The sequence below is a fragment of the Narcine bancroftii genome, chromosome 3 (genome assembly GCF_036971445.1).
Source record: "Narcine bancroftii isolate sNarBan1 chromosome 3, sNarBan1.hap1, whole genome shotgun sequence".
In the NCBI taxonomy this organism is placed as follows: Eukaryota; Metazoa; Chordata; class Chondrichthyes; order Torpediniformes; family Narcinidae; genus Narcine; species Narcine bancroftii.
In genome coordinates this window covers 299,783,580-299,809,320 of record NC_091471.1, presented here as the reverse complement: position 1 = coordinate 299,809,320, position 25,741 = coordinate 299,783,580, and the positions used below count along the sequence as shown (strand labels likewise).

General features: G+C 40.8%; 1 protein-coding gene across 22 annotated transcripts in view; it reads left to right on the top strand.

The window, feature by feature from the left end:
* Positions 1-25,741, top strand: part of LOC138758977 (transcription factor 12-like) — a 135,198-nt gene that overhangs the window by 51,703 nt on the left and 57,754 nt on the right. For 16 of the 22 annotated variants that reach the window (XM_069928675.1, XM_069928681.1, XM_069928680.1 and 13 more), the window contains 3 exons: positions 6,912-6,988; positions 8,468-8,563; positions 11,882-11,984. In XM_069928675.1, coding sequence (XP_069784776.1) covers positions 6,912-6,988; positions 8,468-8,563; positions 11,882-11,984 — 276 coding nt within the window. Of the gene's footprint in view, positions 1-762; positions 850-6,911; positions 6,989-8,467; positions 8,564-11,878; positions 11,985-25,741 lie in introns of those variants that run through there. The other 6 variants (XM_069928683.1, XM_069928695.1, XM_069928684.1 and 3 more) reach the window with 4 other exon arrangements.

Here is a 25,741-nt window from a genome sequence, read left to right as displayed (position 1 = left end):
TGTGGGGGGGGAGAGGGTTGACAGTAGCCTTTCATGTGAATTGTGTCCAGGTTTAGAGATCTTTGCTACTTTTCACCGAATGAAGAGGCTTGTTTTTGGGAGTAGAGTGATGAATGTTCATCAATTTGGAACATTAACTCTTTCGGTCCCCACAGATGCTGCCTTACCTGTTGAGTATTTGCTGCATTTCATTTTTGTATTTGGAAATTCTTGTTTGACTTCATCAAATGGCAATGAGAGTTAAAATTTGTACCATAACAGCCTGACTTGACGAAGACTATAAGTGCAATAGCATTCCAAGATTTGTGCTGGTACTTGTATTTTTTTTATTCCTGGTGGCTTATATTTGTAGATTTTAATGATGCGTTATGGAAGTTTTCCTAATGTGATTACGTTTTTTTTTCCAAAGAGTCCTCTTGTTGATGTGTCCTGTTAATTGTAAGATCTTTTAGTGAACTAACTCTAATCTGAAATATTCTGGAAAATGTATCCTTGCATCTGTTAACTCCATTTATATTATGGGTTCCTGTCCATTTGAAGCAGATACTCGTGAAATGTTGCTGCCTACACTTGGTGCCCAAACCATGTAATGGAGGAGGCCATTTGGCCATTGAACATGCTCTGCCTTTTAATACAATCATGGCTAATCTGGCCATGGACTCTTGTTAAACTTTCCTTTTCCCTTAATCTTGCCTTTTCAAAATTCTGTGTTTTTAAGCATATTTGGTGTCCACTGCTTCCCTGGGTAGAGAATTCCATGGATCCACCACTCTGTGGGACAAGCAATCTGCTGGGAAAACCTCTGCCTCTCCTACTGCAGTCCAAAAACCTTCAGCAGGACTAATATCGGTAAATGTGTCACTAGCTAGTGCTTGATCTGCTTTTCAATGCCCTACTGCAGTCATTGTCTCGTATCTTGCAATGGGGGCTGTCAAGAGCTATTACAAGCAGTGCATTTGGTTAAATTAATGCTGTGACATGTTCCCACTGTTAGAGGTGATTACATTTGGAGAAAAATATTTTTCATTGGCGAGAGAAGTGTATAAATAGTCTTTAAATTGAAGTCTTTTCGCTGAATTTGTGTGACTCTTTGCAGCTTTCCAGAGCCCAAGCTAATTGACTAAATGATCCTTGTGTGAAGCAATCCATGGGGAAAGGTGAAGAGAAGGATGATTAATAAACTGTAAGCACTGTTGTCTTGGAGCGCACACTCTGCCATTTTTACTGTGGCACTTGAAGGTGCTGTTCTAGCCACTTCCTCATTTGAGCATAAAACGAGGATAATCATAGAACAGGACCTTTCAGCCTTTCTAGTCTTGCTGAACCTTTATTTTACCTAGACCCCCTGACATGCATTCAGTCCAAATTATTCTTAAATGTTAAAATTGAGCCTGCGTTCGCCACTTCAGCTGGCAGCTCATTCCACACTCCCACCAATCTCTGTGTGAAGAGGTTCCCCCTAAACGTTTCCCCTAAACTTTTCCCCTTTCACCCTTAACCCATGTCCTCTGGTTTGTATCTTACCAACCCTCAGTAGAAAAAGCCTACCCCCATCATAATTCTAAATACCTCTATCAAATCTCCTTACATTCTTCTACACTCCAGGGAATAAAGTCCTAACTTGTTTAATCTTTCCCTGTAATTCAGTTCCTGAAGCCTGGGTAACATCCTAGTAAATCTCTGCACTCTTTCTATCTTGTGATATTTATGCTGTAGTTAGGAGACCAAAACTGCACACAATACTCCAAATTTGGCCTCACCAATGCAGGTACATAATCTTTTATCCGAAATTCTGTAAACCAAACATTTTTCTATGGATGCCGTCTACACACCAAAGCTCGCGTTTGTTACTAAAGATGACCTGATGTGACCCACCCCCCCTGTTCAACACCATGTCTTAGCTCCTACCAATCAAACGTGCTGGGAGCCTGAGCTAACTTCAATGGGGACAGCCACTGGTCCCCGACATCTCCTAACCTCCGCTGCTAGACTCCAACTGCGGTCCCCGCTCCTGCCCTGGAGCCAAATGACACTGGAAGAAGTCTTTTAAAAGACTCCAACCTGAAGATGATGGTCATCATATTTTTAAGTGTTTAGCTTAGTTTGAACCAGTTTATGTTTGAAGTTTTACTTAAAATAAAAAAAATACGCTAGTAATTTTATGGTCTATCTTTATCGCACTTCATTTACAATCCCACCCCCACAAACCCCGTCCAGAGGACCCTTCTACTTGGAATGTCTTTTTTTGCGCAAATCTGAAATCAGCGCAATTACTTGACATACCGCCATTTCTTTTGTTCTATTATTTGAAAAATTCCAAAAAGTGTCTGGTGCTAAAGGATCGGATAAAAGATTATGCACCTGTACAACTTTACCATAACATCCCTACTCCTATACTCATTACTTTGATTTATGAAGGCTAATATGCCCAAAGCTCTCTTTACAACCCTATCCACCTGTGACACCAATTTCAAGGAATTATGTATCTATATTTCCTGGTCCATCTGTTCTACCGCAGTCCTCAGTGCCCTACCATTTGCCATGCATGTCCTTTCTTGGTTTGTCCTTTGAAAATGCAATACCTCACACTTGCCTGCATTAAATTCCATCTGCCATTTTTCAGCCCATTTTTCCAGTTGGTCCAGATCCCTCTGTAAGCTTTGAAAACCTTCTTCGCTCCATAATGCATCCTATCTTTGTGTCATCTGTAAACTTGCTGATCCAATTTACCACTATCACCCAGATTATTGATATTGATGAGAAACAACAATGGTCCCAGCACTGAGGTACATCACAGGTCATAGGCCTCTAGTCTGAGAAGCAATATCCAGCACTACTCTCTGGCTTCTCCCATTCAGCCATTGTTGAATCCACTTCGCTGATTAACCATGAATACCTAGTGCTTGAATCTTTCTGACTAACATCCCATGAGGGACCTTGTCAAAGACCTTACTGAAGTCCATATAGACAACATCTATAGCCTTTTCTGGTAATATCCTCGAAAAACTCTACAAGATTAGTTAAACACAACCTACCATGTACAAAGCCATGTTAACTAACACTAATCATTTACTGGCTATCCAAATACAGTGAAACCTCATTATAATGCGATTCGTTAATCCTCGTAATCGCTTATAGCGCGGGTGTCTGTGGACCCTAAACATTGATTTTAGGAGCCAGGCTAACAGTGCTGAACTCAAAAATGGATTCTTATGAATGGGCGAGGGGGAGACTGGCAGCGCGAGTTGGGCGGGCAAGGTGGGGGTGAGAGACAGCAGCGTGACTGGAAGGGGGTTGGGGTGGTTACGGCAGCATAATTTGAGTCGGCTCAAATTCTGTTTTCCTGCTTCCTGAATGATGTGTATTCATCTGTTCTGCAACTCGGCTGTAACATGGGATGAAATCTTGGACCCCACCTACCGAGTTCTAACGAGGTTTTACTGTAATTGTATATCCAATCCCTTAGTGCACCTTCCAATAATTTATCTGCTATTGAAGTTAGACTCACTGGCCTATAATTTCCAGGATTACTTTTGGAGCCTTTTTTTTTAAACAACAGAACCACATTAGCTACTCTTTAATCCTCTGGCACCACACCCGTGGCTAAAGACATTTTAAATGTTTCTTCTAGAGCCCCTGGAGGGGCTGAGGGAATGTCTTATCATGCTCTGGGAATTTATCCACACTTATTTGATTTAAGACAGCAAGCACTCCCTCCTCATTAATTTGTATAGGTTCCATGACCTCACTCCTTGCTTTCCTTACTTCTCAAGATTCTGTGCCCATTTCCTGAGTGAATACTGATGAGAAAAAAAACATGCAATATCTCTCTCATCTCTTTTGGCTCCATACAAAGCCAACCACTCTGATCTTAAAGGGGACTAATTTTGTCCCTTACTAACCTTTTGTTCTTAATATACCTGTAGACACCTTAAGGATTTTCCTTCACGTCATCTGCCATAGCAAGCTTGTGTCTTTTAGCCTTCCTGATTTCTTTCTTACATTTTTATACTCCAGTATCTCATTTGCTCCATGTTGCCTTTTCCTGCCATATACCTCTGTTCTTCTAAACCAAAAACTAAGGTTCCCTATCCCTTATAACCATGCCTTTAATCGATCAGGGACATACAAACTCTGTACTCTCAAAATTTCACCTTTTGAAGGTCCTCTACTTACTTTGCACATCTTTGCCCAATCCAACACATTCTTGATCCTTTCTCATTTCTTCAAAATTGGCCTTTCTCCAGTTTAGAATCTCAACCCAAGACCCAGTCCTATCCTTGTCCATAATTGAAACCAATGGCATTATGATTACTGTATCCAAAATGTTTCCCAACACATATTTCTGTCACCTGCCCTATCTCATTCTCTAGTATTGCACTCTCTGTAATTGGTCGGCAGAGGGAGAGAAAACTTTCTAGCAAAGGTATTTTCAGATTATTGCTCACTGAAAGGTGAAAAAATCATGAGTGGTATGCCAAATACTAATGAGTAAAGGGTTCATTAATTTTTACCAGTGTATTGATACTTTCTGTGAACTGATTTCAACTTGATAAAATTAATAGCATGTCTTGTGGTTACCATTTCCCAGAAAAATGGCTTACTCTAAACCCACCCCCTGCACTGATAACACTTCCCAGTGGGTCTTTACATTGCTGTGTAAAATAGGGTTAACTGGGCAATTTGCACAGTTAGCGACCCAGTTATGTGGCAAAGTGAAAGGGTCCAACCAGGTCACTGACCAACCTCAGCGGTGGTCAGGGAACCCAGTAAAATTTACCCATGTGTCCTTGTTTGGTGGTTTGAAAAGGGAATGGCTGACCTGGTTACTCTGGTGACATCAGTGCTTGTGTCATGGGAAACCGCTGGCTGAGGTGCTGCTGCCAAGATCGGGGGCGGGGTGGGGGGGGAGGGGAGAGAGGGGTCGCTGCCATGATAGGTGGGGCACAATGTGCTACTGCTGTGAACACTGCTCCGGTTCACGGTGACAGCTCAATGTGGAAGCAATGGCTGTCTTCCTGACCCATAATCCCCCACACTGCTGGAACCACTCTGCCAGCACCAGAGCGGTTCCAGGGCATAGGGTATTATAGATCAGGAAGATAGCCATTGCTCCCGCACTCCCACATTGAGCCGTCACCATGAACTGGAGCGGCACGTCGTAGCAGCAACTACCCCTCCACCATTCTCAGCAGTGGCACATCACTGTTTGGGGGGGGGAGGGGGGCTAATTATGGCTGATAGTTCCCCTGAGTGTGTGACGTATGACACTCCTGTGTCATTGCCGGGTTGGTGATTTAACAGGTAGGTTTACCTTTGATTTGAAAGGTGCATCCTGCACCCTAGACCCAGTAATTGCACCTGGGACTGAGGAGGGCGACTTGGGTGCTGCAGTGTGAAAGGCCCTAGTGACTCGCTGTGCAGGCAATTTGTTTTAACAGACCAGCCACCATGCAAGTCTCATCACTATTTTCACATTGCCTGCCTCCCCCCTCAAGCCACTTGCCCATTTCACACTCCTCACTCTGGTTACCACACGAACAGGGAAAGTCTGGCCTGGGGTAGGGGTTTGTAGGAAAATCTTAACCTGAGAATTATAGATGAAAATGCAGTTGAAATTGATTGTGATGGATTTTTAAATGAAACACAACATTGTACATTTTTCTATGGTGTATTATAAACACAATCCTTCTACTCCAGGTATTTACAGTTGTAACATTGTCTTTAATGGTGTTTTTGTAGTCACATCCTACTCCCTGGGGTAGATTAATTGAACTCTGAAGACTGTGATAAAATTATATTTGAGAATTTGTTAAATGCCAAACATTCAATCCACTAATGTATCCTTCTTACTGCGGTTATTGATGTATGCTTTGAATAGCTTAGAAATCCAGATTTGCCAGAATATTTGATGTCATACAAGAACCCCCACCTCCCCATTTCAGCAGGAATTTTTTTTTGTTTTAAAATGTATAAGCATTTAATGTTATTGAAATATGTAGCTGTAGTATAGCACAGAAAAAAAAATTGGACAAAACATGCATCTAAGACGAGAGGAAAAATCCGTAATAATATGGCCATAATGTACAAGAGAAAACAAAAGCAGAAAACATTTTATAAAAATGAACTGCCACTCTCGGACCCCGCACTGGTCCTGTTTCTCTGGTCTCTCCCAGCGGCTGGCTTTTGATTCCCGTGCTGGTCCAACTGCCCCACTCTCTCCCTGATCAGTGTGGGGACCAGAGGTGGGCTGTCAGGGGTGGGAGTAGTAGGGCGGCAGGAACAGTGCAGGGTCCGACAGCAGGACACCAGGAGAGTCTCCTGATGGCCTGCCACCAGCCCCCACACTGATCCCACTGCCCCAACCTCCCCCCCCCCCCCCGATAGCCCACCACCAACTCCCCAACAGAAGATTTCAGATGACTTGATTTCTCCTCATGGGCCAACCCCTTCATCCCTAGAATCAACCTGGTGAACCTCTTCTGCACCAGCTCCAAAGCCAGTACATCCTCAAGTCACAAGACCAGAACTGCAGGTTGTATTCCAGATGCAGTCTCACCAGTACCCTGTGCAGCATAACCTCCCTGCTCTTAAATTCAATCCCTCTATAGGTAAGTGAGTAGTGAATCTGGGGAGAGTAAAAAGTAATTAATAATTTCCCGAGACTGAAGTTATCAAGGAGAATGGAGAAACTAGGAAAACAGCTTTGATTTCAAGGATCATCCCTCATTGATTAGAGCAAGTTTGAGGGGCAGCATAGTTAAATCTTGCAATTTTTCTCTTTCGCAGGGCTCTGGGGAGAGGACGGGAGTGAGACAAGCTGGACTATTCTTGCATAGAATTGGTGTAGCCTCAATAACTTCTTTCTCTTTAATTTTTTTGGTGCTAATTGAATCTTTTAATATTTTTAGGCCTGGATGAGCGAACAGGTGCTGGCCCGTGGGCAGGAAGTGGGCAGAATAGTAGTCCAACCTATGAACAACCAAGGGTAAGACTGGCTTGTTTCCCCTTCATTGTGGATGGGCAAAGAAGGTTGAAAAGTGTAGAGGACCAAAGGGCCTGTTTCTGTGCTGCATAACTGACACAAATCAATTGTTCTGAATCTTCAGTAGTTCTTTCTCCTTCAAACTCACACAGTTCAACTTAACATCTACCTGTAAAGAAAACCAGATGAAGACCAAATGTTTTCTGTTATGCAGATTGCAGCAATGCAATGCTTAAATATTTTTGTTCAATGTAGTTCATGCTCAAACTAAAAGCACAAATTGTTGAGTGTTCAGTCAATCTAGCAGTGTCCATTGAAGAGGAAAAGCTGGAAGTGACAGTGTCTTTGACCAGAAGTTGCGTGACCTGTGTTTGCAAAATTCTCTGTTTTTACTGGGAATTTACAACATCTGCATTTTGTTTTTAAATTTCTCCAGTGGCTATTCAGAGTTGATGTGGTTTTGTACTGGAACTGAATTTTGTGATCTATTTTAGGGGATGGGATCCAATGCATCTTAAATGGGAGTGAGATGAGCCAGAAGGCCCTTTCATTGCAGTGAAAAAGCCCGACTGTAAAAGTGAAGATTCTCCGCCCTTTCGTCAGGAGACTTGCCTCTATGAATGTGCCGTGGCCGGCTCCAAGGCGCTGACTGCAATCCCTCTTGGTGAAGGATCATCGGTGGAGCGCTGCGCCCCACCACCTCACATGAATGTACAGCTGTTGCAAGTGGCTGGTTAGGGGCGAGCTGATGACGTTGTGATGATGCCGTCAGCCAGCAACCCTTCTCCCTTCCACCCACTCTCCCCTCTCCCTCCATAATCCCCTCAGAGTGGGGGAAGCTGGCAGGAGCTGACAGGTCAAGGGCGGTCGGCAGGGACGTCAGACGGGGGGGGGCAATTTGGCCTTTGTGGCCACTCTCTGCAGCTCTAAACGCAGCAGAGCAATGCTGTCTTCCCCACCCATAATCCCCCATGCAACTGGAAACACAGCAGTTTCTTCTGATGCGTATTTATTTCGGGTGGCACTACGGCACCAGTTGCCCTGACTCCATTGGCTCTGGAGGGCGCTGCAAGGCGCCACTCAACATGAATGTGACGCAGGAGCATCCTTTTAAGGCTGCTTCATGAAAGGTAAGTTCGTTTTCCCTCCATGCTTAAAACAGGCCTCCAGGTGGAGACCTGGCATGAAAGAGCCTATAGATTCACTGCTCTATTGTACAGAACATACATCAAAGCTGCCCCTTGCATAATTTTTCAGCTCTACTAATTCTAATAATCTGTTTTGTTGCTTTGAGTATTTTTTTAACTACCAACAACTTCCCTTGGTGTTCTTAAAAGGAAACCATGATATTTTCCAAACTTGCGCACTGGGTTCCAAATCCCATCCACCCATCAACTCAAACTGTGGTTAATGGTTATTTTGGAAATAAATCAATAGGCTGTGGTCATTTAAGTAGACTTGAAAATCTTCTACTCTTCACAGAATGATTGTAAAAGCCCCACCCAAAGAAAAAAAAAGTGGGTTGTTGGAACTGAGATTGGGGTGTCAAGCCCTGTTTTCACTAGAGTTTGGAAGACGGTGAGCTCATTGAAATGTGTATTTTTAAAAAATAATAATTAATTAATGAGGAGTTGGTGGCAAGGATGACTCCCTTAGATCTCTTGTATCTCCATAACCTGGGACTTTGTCATTTAGCCATGAATTCTTCATTCAAATTTGGAACTTTTGAATTCTCTAACATGGGCTGGGCTGCTCAGTTTTTAAAGAAGTAATATTCTAAATACTAGATACCAAAGGATACAGGGAGAGATCAGGATTATAATTTGTAGCAGAGCATTAGCATGTTCTATGTTACTGAGTTGTGGAAAAAGGTTCAAAAGTTGAGGATTAAGGTTGCTAAACTCTCAAGTATTTTTAATATGTTCACTTGTAGAAACTCCTAGTTAAATCCTGGGATGTTTTTTGTAGTCCATCTCCATGAGATGCCAATGAAGAGTGCTGATTGACAACCATCTGGCTAGTGACCTGGTCTATAAATCTTTTTCATACACGTCTTTTATAGCACCCAATTTTCTGTCAGGGAGGGGATGGATAACTAGAAAATAAAGTTGTACAGTTTACTTTCCCCACATTTGCATATTTTATTCCCAATGGCCCACTTGGGCTGTGCCATATTTTCATTTTCTGATCTTTGTAACTTAGATTATTTTGTGCACAGAAGATCTATTTGGCTTTTTTAAGACTGGGAAGGGAAACTTGGTAGAATTTCCTCAGCAGCAATTCCTCCTCAAAATTTGACTGGGGTCGTTTATGCCAGAATTGGTTAATGCTAATTAGCAACTTTGGATGGAAACTTTGATCAATGTCGATGGATGATGTATCACATGAGAAGGTGCATTGAAATAAAGAAAGGGACAATTGTCCTTTAGGTCTGAGGAAAATTAATCTGTACTTGGATGCTATCAGTCCACGGCAAAGGAAATAGGTCTGAGCACATGAAATGGAGTAAAACTATCTGGAAAAGCTAATAGTTTGGCATCAGTCTCAAAGAGAGCCTTGATCTCTGCTGCCTTTTTGAAAATCACTGGGTTCTGAGTAAAGTTTTACTATACCACACTAAATTAACAAAAGTGAAGCCCAAGAATGTTGGGGTATGAACAGTAATAATCAAAGGTCTGGAAAGCCCGGCACCATCTTAGCCCCAAGCATGCCAGACTATCATCGTTTGACCATCACTTTGGTTCTCTGGTCTTGCCTCAGGAACCTGGATAAAGAGTGGCAATGTTTCATCTTGCTGATTTTAAGTGTAAAATATTTGCAGATTAATTTTGTGTTATTTCTTTGGGCGGACCAGTTTTTCAACTTTTTTGCTGGTATTGATGTATAGGAAGATGTGTTCAGGGATTTGAATTGTCAGAAATTACTATTGCAAATACTAAATATCAGCAAAGAAGCTTACTACCATGCAAAATTACTTTTGCTGTTAACCACTTTTACCCAAACAATGAAACAATAAAATACCTGGTATCTATTGCTTGGTCTAATTTTGTTTGGAGGATACTAAAAATGTCAGATGTTTTTATTTAAACTTTGTATTGTAATTAGCTGCTACAAGCTATGGCTATGGCCTATAGTGCAGGAGAGGTTATAACTGCATGCAGGTTAGCTCAGAAAGAATGACACAGCTTTATTGGGCTCACAGCCCTGCTCTTATTTTCAAACTGAGGGGTGTGGTCAAAGCCCCCTCAGTGCTGATTGGTTAGGCTCCATTAATTATGGCAAATTGGAGGGCAGCATTGTGGGCCTCGTGTAGCCTGGCTGGATCGTCGCATTCGTCCCTCATTTTGTGAGGCACCTCGAGGGGGCTTTGAGGGGCTGCCACAGTATACATTTTGTCTTTTCCATTCCTATTTATTTGCTTTTTCAGTGTTTGATTGCACATTAAATTTGCCCTTCTTGTAAGGTGCACCCATTTATTTCTCAATCCCTTTGACCTTGCTGGTTAACAAGTTAAACAGTCCATTGCTTCCTCTCATCCTTCAATGTCTCAGGTATCCTTTTGTATTTGCTGCACTGTTGGTTCTTTGCATCTTTCTGGCTCAAAAAATGATTCTAATCCTAATTATGAATAATTCATATTTTTAAAATTTGTGGAAAATTGATCTATTTCAATTTTCAAATGAAATAATGCTCTGCAAGAAACATTTAATTGACAAGATTAAGTTACCAGTAATTATAAAAATGAACGTCATTCTACAAAAATTCGCGAGTTAAAATCTGGAAGATGAATTGTGATTATATTAATCTAAACAAATATTGGGTTACTTCATGGCCTGATGTAGACCAGCTTCAAAATGTGAAAGTTTTTGCATGCCTCCAGTATTTCAAGTTTATTATCATCCTGTTATATGTATACAACCAGATGAATCAGTGTTTCTCTGGACCACAGTGCACACGCATGCATATGTATACAAAATGCAGGGATTAATAATCACATACAGTTCAACTCCGATTATCCGAAAGGACTGGGCCTATTTTGGATAAACGATATTTTTGGATAACTGGCTATTTAAAAAAAAAAATCCCAGTAGCAATTTCAAATCACTTGTAAAAGTGTTTAAACAACAAACAAGCTTGAAATAATGTTTAATTCTCACCAAAAAAACCAACCTGAACAAAATAAAATAAAACCAAAAACTCAAAATTCTATTCAGAGGTTTTCCAAAATTCCCCCAATTTTTTTTAACCTGTGAAGTCAGTTCGGCTCCAAAAAATTTTTGAATTACTGAGGATTTCTGATTGCTTCAGATATCCACATTAATCTTAAGTTTTTTGAAGCTGAGATGATGCCATTTCACCTTCGAAATCTTTCGAATAAATTAGGTTTTCTGAAATCTTCAATTATCTGAAAAATTATCTGGAGCTAAACAAATGTCACTTCTGGATCAAAAAAATTTTGGATAACTGAGGGTTTCGGATAATCCTATTTCAGATAATTGGAGTTGTACTGTATATTCATAAAAATATAATAGAATATGTATGAATATTTTGGAATAATATACTCATTTCCTTTAATTCTTGATGTTTCTTGTAGAAATTCTGTCTCAAACATTGCCCACATTGTTGAACTCTGCTCTTTTTGCTGTGGCTCAGGTTTCTGAATGTGGAGGGGTTTGTGATTGGAAGTGACCAGACTTGGTACATTGGGCTGTGGCTGCATCAGAAGTTAGCAAGCTAGGAAAATGGAACACAAGTTGTTATAAAGGCTGAGATTGAAATTTGTTCCTGGATGCCAAGGTTTTTTTTAAATTGTATGCTTGCATTTTAGATTTACAACTGAAACATTGCTGTCGTGTGTGTGGTCCAACTGTGTATCTTTGTTCTCTTTTCAAGCAGAGCTATGGTGAAGGTTCCCACTACAGCGATCATCCACCAAACCGAGAGTTGTCATCGAATGATGGCATTTCTTCATCATCCTTCATTAACTCTGGCCTTGTTGGTGAGAAGACCTAAATTATCTTTTATTTTGAAATGATCTGGAAAGGAGACCAAATTTCTTGGGTGTGGGATCAATGAGATCAATTTTTGCTTTTTTAAAACTCTTTGAGTGAGCACATTGGCATTCAGTAAAAAAATATTCCAATAACTTTCTTGTTGGTCAGTGACTTAAAAACCTAGTTGTTGAAAGTTTGTCTGAATTGGCCCCTTTCAACTGGAAGGTAAATAATATGTTAAGAAATTGAGCTTTAAAGTCATAGAGACCTATTACCCTTTGGAGTTTCTGTACTGCACAGCCATACCTGAACACTGAAAATTTTGTCTACTAACAAGTACAACCTGGTCAGAATGGTTCAAAGGTTCAGGGCTAATTTCTTAAGATTTCATTTTTTCAAGACTTCATTGCCCAAATGGCATTAAAATCAGCACAAGATTTTTCATTGGATTCACTTGATGATGTCTTATTAAAATGTGATTCCATTAGAAAGTTGATCTTATTCTGACTGAAATCTGTTGTAATTACTTTTTTTTAAAAAAAGTGGATAGATCCTTTTGCTTGGAATAGAAAATGAAAATAGGGATAAGGAAATGAATGACAAGGGGTTTTGGAGGAGTTATTTTAACATACAAACTGGTATTTAATAGATTCTCGGCTGAAAGTAGCGATTTGAATCATGGAGAGGAAGTTGGGGAAGATAAGGTGGATCAAAAATAAATCTTCTGCATTTGGGATGGTTTGTTTAATGGTCAATATTGGAACCTAGCAGGTGGAGTAGTGGAAAAAAAAACAACTGGCAGGAGATCAAAGTGAATGCTACTCCTGGAAAGAAGGGATATGGTTAGAGAGTAATGGAACTACCTCAGTAATCACTTTGGCCAAGGAGGAAGTCTTATTTCATGCCCATAATGAGGTGGAAACCTGCAGGCAGGTTGAAGGGTAGAGACATTTAGTATTTGCAAAAGCTTGTGTCTCAATATTCTGTTAATTTGTGCCTTGTTAGTTTTACAATGACTGGGTTCTGCAGCAACAACCATCATTTCTGGTTAAATTATTTGTTTAAGAACAAACTGCTCAAAAAAACCTTTAAATGTTTGAAGTAGCCAAGTATTGAGACAATTTTTTTTTGTTTTCTGAGCTTTAATGATTTGGTTTTGATGATTTGTTGGAGTATGTTCCTCTGAAGCTATAATTTATATGCTGTGTTCCAGAGATGATCCTATCAGGAACTGAAGAAAATGTACCACTTTTGGTGAAATCCATTCAGAACCTTGATTTTGTCTTTTGACACAAATATTTTTTTCCTAAACTTGGGCCAAAGAATGTGTCAACTTTTATTGGAGATTGTGGGGGAGAAAAAATGTTTTCTGGAATCCAATCTACAGTTCTTAGAACCATAGAACACGACAGCACAAAAATAGGCCCTTTAACTCTTTAGTCTCTGCCAAACTATTATTCTAGCTAGTCCCTCATACCCCTCCCATCTACGTACGTATCCATATTTTTCTTAAATGTCAAATTTGAACTCGCATTCACACTTAAGCTGGTAGTTCGTTCCACACTCTCGCCACTCTCTGCGTGAAGAAGTTCCCGCTGATGTTGCCTTTAAACGTCTCACCTTTCACCTTTGCTCACCTTTCACCCTTGACTCGTGTCTTCAAGTTCTTGTCTCACCTAACCCCAGTGGAAAAAAGTTCTTCTGCCTCAGCTTTCCTAGACTGCAAGAGAAGTTAGCTCTTGCAATTTGAGGCTTGAAAATTATGTATTTTTGCATTAATCCTTGAGTGGGTGATTATGGTGCATAGATTTGTCATGAAATTAGGGAGTGAAATTAATATTTTCTGTTGGGCTGCATTTTGGGGCATCTGGACCCAGACGTATTTCTCATTCTGACCTGAGATGGTGGGCTGTTCTATGCTTTTTGAAATGGAAGTGCCTTGATACCAAGTTCTGATTTTAAATGTGGGCTTGATGCAATGGGACATGTCAAAGGCATGTTGTCCTCTTGCAAATTTTAGAAGTAACACTAAATGTGAAAATGCATTCTAATTTGGGAAGGGAAAACAGTTTCTCATGTAAAACTTGCTCATAGGTATATCCTTGCAATTTTCTACCTGAATTGGCTTCCATGTCATCAAACATGAAGTATTACTAATGAAAAATTTGTGACAGCTTAAGCTGCTCTCTGCTCACCGTAGCTACTTTGGCGCTCATCTTCTGAGTATACTGCTCTATTGTGATCTTTACCTGGAAAACTGAATGTCTTGCTCTTTTATTCAGAACACTTTTTGTCCCTGTTTAGGGTACCTGATTTGTAATCTGCCCTCAGTTGGCATCTCCATTCTACATTTTGATTCCAACTGACGATAGCAATCAGGTTTTTACAGTCTCAAGTCACTCCTGACACGCGTCTGCTACCTTTTTTTTCCAGGCCCTGTAGCTCTCTGTTATGAGTTGCAGCTCTGCTTTGCAACTCCTTTGAAACTTGTTACTGTGCATGGGGCACCTGGCACTTTCCCACTGAGTAGCAGTGTGAGATCGAATACTCCTTATAGATACCTTAAGGGACTTGCTGAAAAGGCTCTTTTGCTACTGTAAATAATTTGGAACAACTAGTATTGTATTGGGCTTTTTTTTGTTTGGTTAAAACAAAATGGGCTCCAGGGAGTGCAATATGTTGCAATGAAAGCATGCAGCTTGAAGGAGAAGTGGAAACTTTTAAAATTGTTGCCCTTTTGTTATAATCACAAATTGATTATAACAAATTGTTAATAGTTGTCTATATAAATACTCTCCACTTGCATGCACAAAAGATTAAGTTAATGTTGGGTGAGAGGTAGTAACACACCAAGTAGGTTCAATTTAGTTTCTCCTTTTGTCTATTTTAAAAAAAATAAACAAAAGCTTATTTTTACACTGTTTACAACAGTGGTTGTCTCAATGTTAGAAGTGTACAGTTGGTATAGCAGTTAGTGCAGTGCTATTACAACTTGTTATTGCAAGTACTTCAAGCTATCCCAATAGCAGTGAAACAATTGACAGCACTCTAACTTCAAAAAAAATCAAACTGTCACCAACACATCATTGAGGAGTTTCCACACCCATCATTCTTACAGTCTTGCAGATGAGTTGCCAGTTGTCTCAATTGGGTGTAAAATAACCCACAGAGCAAGTAAATTCTCTCTGTTATCCTGACCAATTTACCTCCATCCATCAACATCCCTAAAACAGATCAAATAATTATCACTATCCTTGTTCATGACAGATTGCTGCGTATTATATTTAGATTTAGATGCAGACAGATATTATAGAGATCCCCACAAGCCTGCACTGCCCAAATACATCCAGGTGACCAATTAACCTACTAAACACCCATGATTCTTCGTAACGTGGAAGTAAACTGGAGCGCCTGATGAAACCTGCGCAAATACAGGGAGAACGTACAAACTCATTACAGGCAGCACCGGATTTGAACATAGGTCACTGGATTTGTAATAGCACTGCACTAACTGCTATACCAACTGTACACTTCTAACATTGAGACAACCACTGTTGTAAACAGTGTAAAAATAAGCTTTTATTTTGAATCTGCCACCATTAGTTTGTGGATCTGCCACCAGGATGTGCTGTTAGCAGTGCTAATGTGCCAAAATCTGCACTGCAGCCGAGTGTTTTGGTGAAACAGCCTGTTAATTTCTCATATTCAGCTGTGTTTTAGCACTTCAGGATGTCGTCCAAGAGTTGCAGAAGATGAAGCTAGAGCTAATAAGTATTCCCTGAGGGGACAAGTTCTGTTTTCCTACATTTTCTGTGGTCTAATGATGGCCAGGTCCCAACCTCGCCATATTAGAGGTACAATCTGTACATTAGTGTGATGGGCTAAACGGTGGAGTTGAGAAACTGGATAAAATGATATTCAAGCTTAATTACATCGAAATTTACAAGCAAGTTGACAGGACCATCAAAGGTGGGTAAAATGAAGATTAGTTCCACCAAACTACCTACTAAATGGACCAATTTATATCATGAGTTGGTTATTGTATGATATGGATCTTCAAATGATGAAATATTTGAAATCGTAATGAAGACTCCTTATAGTAGAATGCATTCTGACTTTTGCAGCTAGTTTTTTGTACTTTGCTCATTTTGACTATTTTCATGGGTGTAGTTTCAGAATAGCTGAAAAATATTAAGTAATCCTTTGGTGGAAGTTGCTACCACATGGTTTTGAAGATGAGCTCTTGATCCAGTGTCAAGAGTATCCCATGCATGTGCACATGCACTCTTTTGCCTAAAACTGAGAGAGAGAGAGAGAGAGAGAGAGATCGAGAGAGAGATCGAGAGAGAGATCGAGAGAGAGATCGAGAGAGAGATCGAGAGAGAGATCGAGAGAGAGATCGAGAGAGAGATCGAGAGAGAGATCGAGAGAGAGATCGAGAGAGAGATCGAGAGAGAGATCGAGAGAGAGATCGAGAGAGAGATCGAGAGAGAGATCGAGAGAGAGATCGAGAGAGAGATCGAGAGAGAGATCGAGAGAGAGAGATCGAGAGAGAGAGATCGAGAGAGAGATCGAGAGAGAGAGATCGAGAGAGAGAGATCGAGAGAGAGAGATCGAGAGAGAGAGATCGAGAGAGAGAGATCGAGAGAGAGAGAGATCGAGAGAGAGAGAGATCGAGAGAGAGAGAGATCGAGAGAGAGAGAGATCGAGAGAGAGAGAGATCGAGAGAGAGAGATCGAGAGAGAGAGATCGAGAGAGAGAGATCGAGAGAGAGAGATCGAGAGAGAGAGATCGAGAGAGAGAGATCGAGAGAGAGAGATCGAGAGAGAGAGATCGAGAGAGAGAGATCGAGAGAGAGAGATCGAGAGAGAGAGATCGAGAGAGAGAGATCGAGAGAGAGAGATCGAGAGAGAGAGATCGAGAGAGAGAGATCGAGAGAGAGAGATCGAGAGAGAGAGATCGAGAGAGAGAGATCGAGAGAGAGAGATCGAGAGAGAGAGATCGAGAGAGAGAGATCGAGAGAGAGAGATCGAGAGAGAGAGATCGGGGGAGAGATCGGGGGCGAGATCGGGGGCGAGATCGGGGGCGAGATCGGGGGCGAGATCGGGGGCGAGATCGGGGGCGGGGGCGAGATCGGGGGCGGGGGCGAGATCGGGGGCGAGGGCGAGATCGGGGGCGAGGGCGAGATCGGGGGCGAGGGCGAGATCGGGGGCGAGGGCGAGATCGGGGGCGAGGGCGAGATCGGGGGCGAGGGCGAGATCGGGGGCGAGGGCGAGATCGGGGGCGAGGGCGAGATCGGGGGCGAGGGCGAGATCGGGGGCGAGGGCGAGACCTTAATACGCCTGAGATTTTCTGGTCTCAGAAGCTAAACAGTCTCAGTCCTGGTCAGTACTTGGAGGGGATACTGCCTAGGAACAATAGACAATAGGAGCTGGAGTAGGCCATTTGGCCTGTCGGGCCAGCACCGCCATTTTAGATCATGACTGATCATTACCATCAGTACCCCTTTCCAGCCTTATCCCCATAACCCCTAACTCCGTTACCCACAAGAGTCTTATCTAACTCTCTTTTGAACATAGTCAGCGAATCCGCCTCTACCACCCTCTGTGGCAGAGCATTCCACAGATTCACACTTCTCTGGGTAAAAAAAAATGCTTTCTCATCTCCGTCCTAAAGGGCCTACCCTGTATTCTTAAACTATGCCCTCTAGTCCTCGTCTCCCCCATCATTGGGAACAAGTAATCAGACTTCACCTTGTCTATCCCCCTGATGATTTTGTATACCTCAATCATATCCCCCCCTCATCCTTCTAAACTCCAATGGATACAAGTCCAGTTTTTCTAGCCATGCTGCATATGACAACCCTGCCATCCCTGGAACTAACCTTGTAAATCTGCGCTGCACACCCTCTATAGCTAGTATGTCCTTCCTCAAGTTTGGAGACCAGAACTGGACGCAATACTCCAGGTGGGGTCTCACCAGGGCCCTGTATAACTGCAGAAGGGCGTCTCTGTTCCTATACTCCAATCCCCTCTTTATGAAAGCCAACATTCCATTTGCCTTCTTCACAGCTTTCTGAACCTGCATGCTAGCCTTCAGTGACCGGTGAACAAGTACACCCAGATCCATTTGCACTTCCCCACTCCCTAGCTTGTCTCCATTTAAATAATACTCAGCTTTCCTATTATTGCCCCCAAAATGAATAACCTCACATTTGTTCACATTGAAATTCATCTTCCATTTAGCCGCCCACTCCTCCAGCCTGTCCAAGTCCCTCTGCATTTTCCTTACATCCTCCTCACACCCCACACCGCCACCCAGTTTAGTGTCATCTGCAAATTTGCTCATGTTATTTATAATCCCCTCATCCAAATCATTAACATAAATCATTAACATCAGGTGCTGTAGGTTTCTATGAGAGGCGCTGGATGAAGTGATGACTCTCTGTCTGCCTTATGGTAGACAAAAGTTGAAGAATTTTGAGTATGTAACATTCTATTTGTACTATTACATTATAATAATGGAAGCTTTACTTTTCAAATCCTCTCCCCTGCTCATTCCTCTCACTTCTTTTCCCCTATCACTTGCCCTCCCCTCACCCACTTAGTCAATTGGATTTTGACCTGGAGGTTTGGAGTTCAAAGAACCTCTCCGGTTAGCTAACAAGAAAAGTGTTTCTGTGGCATTGCTTGGGAGTTGACACAACTGCTTCAAGAGAAAACATTTTAGTCAAGCTGTTATTAGTTCAGAGTATAGGACCTGTGTGTTGGAGTGTTTTTCTCATGAATTTAGCTGTGTGATTATCGGCAAAGAACGCAGGCGACAATGCAAGATGTGTGAATGATGTTTGTCATGTAGGATTTGCAGAGAGTAATTTGCAAGCACCCATGTGTGAATTCTCTGTGGATTAGGAAAATCATATAGTAATATATGATTGCTTTGCACCTGCTTCCCTTGAGTGATTAATTTGTTATGCCAAGGGTAAGATTTAAAAAAAAATCACTGTCTTAATTTGCATTGTTGAAGGAAAATGTCTTTTAGCCCTCATACACTGTTTATTTCAGTTGGTACCATCAACCTTTAGGAATTTTACTATGTAGGCCGTTTCACATTTGCGTCCCACTAAATTGGCCGTTCAGTGTCCCAAGATTGGAATGGGAGGGATGGTTTGGCTTTTCACATTTGACCACTCCTAACTGGGACACTGCGCACATTCACACTTGCAAGAAGCCATCCCCAGGGTTAGGATTGTTCTACCTTCTACTGGTGCCTTCATGACGTGCAGAGTGATGTTCGAAAGTTGATAGCACAATAGTGCTCAATATGGAAATACCGTGGGGGGGTAAAAAGCAAAGGTGGACCTGTGCTCTATAGCGCTACCAACTTTCCCAAGCTGTTTAAAAATTGTCAGCTATTACTATTTATTTCCCTCTCCCACTGTGACTTTCCCACAGCAAAGTTTATACCTTCATTTTAATCTTCCTTCAGGTTCCTGCACTCATGCAAAAACTTGGGTCATTTCTAACCCAGAATGCAATTGTCCATTCTGCCCTTGCCTGAATGTAATGTCAGTGTCTACAGATGCTGGGGGTTGTACTAGGGGTTGAGTCGGTCAATCCCCGGCATGAGATGATGTCATCTCATACTGGTATTGAAATTTTCCTTTCACACTAGACCCTTTTTCTTTTGGCCGATTTGCCGCTAACTCCTGGGACCACTTGCAAGTGTGAAAGTGAGGGAGGAGTGATGTGCTGTATTGTGCTATAAAGGTATTGGATTGTTGATTGAAAATCAGATGAACAAGTAGCAACTTGTGCGCAGTCAAAAAGAAAGTTGTAATTCAGTTTTGTGACAAAGTAAATTGTACTTTTTCCAACTTTGCTTTAAGTTTAATTGACTTCCACTGATCACCTAGATTGTCGAGTTGTGCAGTGTGGAACCAGGCCCTTCAGCCCAGCTTGTTTGTGCTGACCAAATGTCCTACCTTGACTAATCCCACCTATCTGTTTGGCCAATATCCCTCTAAACTCATCCTATTCAAAACATTTCTGCAAAACAATGGTTTCGTCCATTTTACTCTCTTCTGATTTGACTCCTTGCCCTTCTTCCACTTTGCGAAACTGAAGCCCAACAAAAATCTGCCCTTTCACGATTTGCACTTTTTTTTGGCATTGCCTTTGTTTGCTGGCCTATGTTGGTTGCAGTTTAATTGTTTGGTGCCTTTACTCCTTTTATTTTTACTTTGACTTGCAAATCTCTGAAGTACCTCCTGGTCTCTGACATCCTCTGATTTCCATTGTCATACAGTTATTGCTCTTTATTCATTCATGTATCTGAAGCTTGAATTTCTCATCTAAAACTCCATAGTTCTTCCAATAGCTTTTTGTTTGCTGCACATCATTCTTTCCCCCCCCCACTTTTGATACTCGTTAAAACTATCTTCTTGACCAAGATTTCTTTATCATACCGTCTCTGATTAAACTATTGCAAAACATCTGGCTAAACAAGTAATTTCTCGTTGAGCATGACATTAGCAAGTGGCAAGCAAATATTCATCTGAAATGTTGATGATCGTAACAAAGGCGAGAAACACTGACTTTTGAGTTTGCAAAATCCAAATTTTGCCTCTAATGTGAAAAATCATGTGAAGAACATTGAAGCTGCCATAAATATTGTTCAAATACATGTTTTCTTGGACCTGCAGAACATATTTTCTAAAATCTAAAGTTGCATTTAAAAGACCTAAGATTCTGTTGCGGATCCTTTCTTCATAGTAGCGTTTATTGAAATTGTCACCAATATTGTGTTAACGGGATTCTTCGGTGAATGCCATCAACTAGAGGAGGTCAAGCTCTGCTCTTTAACTGTTTTAACAGTCTCTCTTAGACAAGGTTGGAGCTCCTTTACTCTTGTAACCAAGCATGAGCTTTGCTTGCAACTCTTGACTACTTAGTCAAATTTTGCACGTTCAAGTCTTTCAACCAACAGCTATATAATGTTCAACACTGGTGATTTCTGCATGTCAATTATAAAGTATATTAGCAGATTTCTTTGTTAGTGTTTTACAGTATACAATGCCAAGGGTAAACTCTCTTCTGACCAAGTCCAATTCCTAAGTAAATACAAATTTGGATATTTGAAAGTTTAATAATTGTTCAAGGATTTTGCAGATAATGAAAATTTTGTTGAAAATTAGCACTAGCATTTTCAGTTTTTCTACAAAAGAGCAATCTACTTTTGATTGGTTCCTTTGTGTTTGCTTTGCCCTTACGACATCTGTCTCTTGTCTTTACTCTCCTGTCAGGTGTTTACGTTCAACCCTAACCTCTTCTGCATCCCCCTTTTACTGTGGCCAGATTTTCTGAAGTTATCGTTACTCCATTTCATCTGGAAAAAGTAGAGTCCTAAAGCTTCCCTTGGTTTTCACACCATGATGGAAATAACTCATTTGTCTTCTGTTTACAGTAATAATCTCAAATAAAGCTTAGCTTTCAGCAAATGTTTACTTAAAATTGTGCATAATCTCTTATTAATTTACTTAACCATGAAACTTCTTTGCATATTTCTCTCGTTTCATTTTCCCACCCACTTTGGTATTGTAGGCAAAATTTGGAACATTACATTCTACTTCCATATAGAGTGCCCTCCATAATGTTTGGGACAAAGGCACATTTTATTCCCTCTATTTGCCCCTGTGCTCCACAGTTTTAGATCTGTAATCTAATCACATGTGAATTGTTTTAAGTGCATATTCCAGATTTAAATAAAGGGTGTTTGTGTACATTTAGGTTTGACCATGTAGCAATTACAACACTTTTTATACATAGCTCGCCCTCATTTCAGGGCACCATATTTGGGACATAGCAGTGGTATGTATATTAAAGTAATCTTGGTGCTTTGTTGCCTATCCCTTGGGTGCCAGGGGTTTTGCTGTACAGTGCTTCCGTTTAATTTAATGTTTAATGAACTACCCAAAATTTCACCCAATTCTTCTCTTTTATGCAATGAAGAGGGATTGAATAGAAGCATTGCTTAATTTTCCTCCTTCAATCATTTTGGTATATATTTTGAGATGTTATCTTGCTTGTATGTTGTGTACTGTGATAGATGCACATAATTCGGCAAACTTGCCAGAAATGCAGCTGTGGTGAAAATGAAGATACTTTTCCTGTGGTTTTGTCCATCTTAACACTTGTTTTCATTGAATTTATAGGAAGGTTAGCACTAGTCTTATTTTAAGTCTTGAAGATTTTGCACTGCTTTTGCTGCCATATCTCTTGAGTTTCATATCTCTAGAGCTTGTAAATTGTGGGGCATCTTTCAGCAATCTGTCTTGCACCTTTGCCAATCAAAATTAATGATTCGGATGAAACCGCACTATAAAAGATGAGACTGGCAAGGCTCATTGTGGCAAGTAGCAGGCAGTAGCCAGGAAGTGTTTTGTGGATGTCCAACTCCCACTAAATACCAATAATGAAATGTGGAAATGCAGAGTTACATTCCCCTGGAGAAAATCATATACAATCCAAGGAAAAAAACATAACACCTTCATTAAGGTGTGGCAACCTCACTTGAAATATTTTGGCACGCAGATGGGTTAGTCCCCCCCCCCCCCCCCCCCACCTTTCAAAATAGATGTACTGTAGTAATCCAACCCAGAAGGGAAATGAATGTGATCAGAGAAGTGGGACGTGGTGCTTTGAGTTTCTTTACTTACTTTTTAATTTAATTGACTCTACTTTCAATTATACAGGTGGTGGGATAAATACAGACTGTATGATACATGAATGTTTAAAAACAATTACCTGGTTTGAATTTTGAGTATGAAAAATAATTTTTTTAAAAAGTAGGAGGGACTTGCAAGTTACAATCATGGGCAAAAGGCCATACTGTTCTATGCACTTTGGTCAACAAGACAGAAAACTGGTTTCAAATGAAGAGTGTGATTCCTTAATATAAGGTACATTTTATCACCTTAAAATGTACTAAAGAAACTTGTTGTTGAACTTGTAAAGCTCACTGTTTACAAGCTACACTGAAATTCAATCTTGTGTCATTTGAATGTGGTAGAAAACATACCAAAATAGATGTGTGTTGATGTGAGCTGTTGAGTAAGTGGAACTAACAATACCAAAATAGTGCTTTGTATATGTAATGGAAGAGTTAAGACATCCTTTAAACTACACCATGCTTTTTTCTTGTGACCATCTGTGTAATGGTGAATGTACTAGGATGTACACAGTGCAACAATTTTACAGGGCCAAAAACCTGGGTTCAAATCTGGTGTTATCTAAGAAATTTGTACATTTTCCCTGTATTGCCATGGGTTTCCTCTCACCTTTCAAAACGTATGGGGGTTGTAGATTAATTGAAACATTTCTAATGTTGAAAGGCATGGACAGAGTTGTTTCCCATAGTGCATGGCAAGATTGCTCTGTGGTTAGTAAGGGATTATTTAAGGTGGTATGTGAGTGAGGGGAAAAAAGGTTGAGAACCACTGGTCAAGACCAAGAGGGCACTTGAGGATTGAAGGGCGCCAGCTTAGAACAGAAATGCAAAGGAATTTCTTCAGCCAGAGGTTGGTAAATTTGCACTTTGTAAGTTGTGGAGGCTTGGTTATTTAGTGTATTGATAGGTTCTTGATTAGCCAGAGCATCAAAGGAAATGGGGAGAAGGCTAGGCAGTGGGGCCGAGTGGAAAAATGGACCACCTCATGATTGAATGGCAGGGGAGACTTGATGGGCTGAATAGTCTATTTCTGCTTCTATATCATGTGGTCTAATGGGGGTGGGGGCATGGGCTCATGGGCTGAAAGGGCCTGATTCTATGTTGTTCATCATATTTAAAATTCAACTTGTTTTCAGTTGGGAAAAGATGGTAAATGTTACTTAAATAATTTGTTTGGCAGTTGCAAATATCCCCATTGACACAATCTTGCCATGGAGAAGGTGTGACTGATATGGACTTTTAGAAGCCTTTAAGGTTTCATGTCACTGAATTAATAGCGGAGGTTGATGTCATGCAAAGGGAGATTAAAATGTGCTGCCAATTCTAATTTAAAAATGGACTTGGAATTAGGAAATGAAACTGGACCAAAATGGAAGATTTATAAGCCAAGAGGGGAAAAAACCAAGCCTGGCTGAGAGTCAGCTGTAGTGAGGCCAAATTAAAGAGCCCTTCCATATAGTTGGGAACCTTGTTAATGCCCAGTCCTCGTCATGTTGGGGAGGTTCATAAAATGACAACAGCAACGTTAGTGCAGAACACAAGAGCTGGAGAAACTCAGCAGGTCATGCAGCATTCACAGGAAGTAAATAGTGACCATTGTTTCAGGCCTGGACCCTTCATCAGATATAAGCAAAAACAGGCAGGAAGTGATTTTATCTGCAGACGTTGGGGGAATTGCTGCTGCATTCTGGAGTGCATGCTTTGTAGCTATATTTGCTTTCAAATGTTTGCAAGAACATAGCACAAGCTCAGTAAATTCTGCTCAGTCTTTGATATTGTGCCAAGGCTAAAGAAAATGATCGTATCACTTTTCCACACCAACAGTGTACAATTTGGGCTTTAACAACATGGTGACAGTAATTCATGGCTTTAATGTTTTCCTACCAAGGAACAAGTTCACTGTTTTATTAAGATTTTGTTCTTTGGTCAATTTTAAATTGAATACAAATATTATTTTGTCCATAAAATGTCATGTTTACCTGAGTTTTTAGTTCAAAAGAGACTGAAATAGACTTTGCTTACTTGATTGTAAAGTACTTGGAGCCATGAGCACAGATTCTGGAATAAAAAGAAAAATCTGCTGGACGAAGTCAATGGGTCAGGCATTATCTGCAAAGGTAATGGGATGGTCAATGTTTGGGGTCAAAACCTGAGTGAAGGATCTCATGAAGGTCTTGACCCAGAATGTTGACTATTGCTGCCTCCACAGATGCTACTTGACCTGTTGAATACTTCCAGCAGATTTTTTTTTTTTTGTTTTTCTCAAGCTCACTTTTTGCACAGTTCATCAAGAAATGAGTCTTTCTCCAGGTCTTAACATAAAGCAGCAGCTACTGGATAAAATATATTAGCAGAATAGGAGGACTAATCCATGATGGATGTCAAACAAGTAGCCAAGTTGTCTCTGCACAGACAGAGCCCTGCTGACCACTGCAATCAGTATGTAATCATGTGGCATTGTACAAAAGTACATTACAACTCCGATTATCCAAAATGGTCAGGACTGGGCCTATTTTGAATAAATGTTTTTTTCGAAGAACTGATCATTTTTTAAAAAACAGCCCAGTAGCAACAGCAATAACTTGTAACAGTGTTTAAACCACAACAAACAACAAGGGAAGAATTTTTAACCATTAAAATAATATTTTAATTCTCACACAAAAAAAATACTGGCCACTGTAAATCACCGACTCTTCCCCACCGAGGCCCTACTCGTGCTGGGAGCCCAAGAATTCTGCTCTTGCCTGGGAGCTTGAGGTCCTTGCTGCCGGTGCCAGGAGCCCAACGTCCTCGGTCAGTTCGACTCCGAGAAAATTTCAGATAATTGAGGATTTCTGATTTGTTTTGGATATCCTCATTTATCCAAAATGTAAAAAAAAAAAAAGGGATTTTGGATGTTCGGAGTTGTGCTGTATGTCTAAAGGATGTTGCAGTTTATTTGATGTCATAAAAAATGGTATCCTCCAGAAATAAATTAAAAAAAAAAAATTTAAATTTATATTTCGACATACAGCACGGTAACAGGTCATTTTGG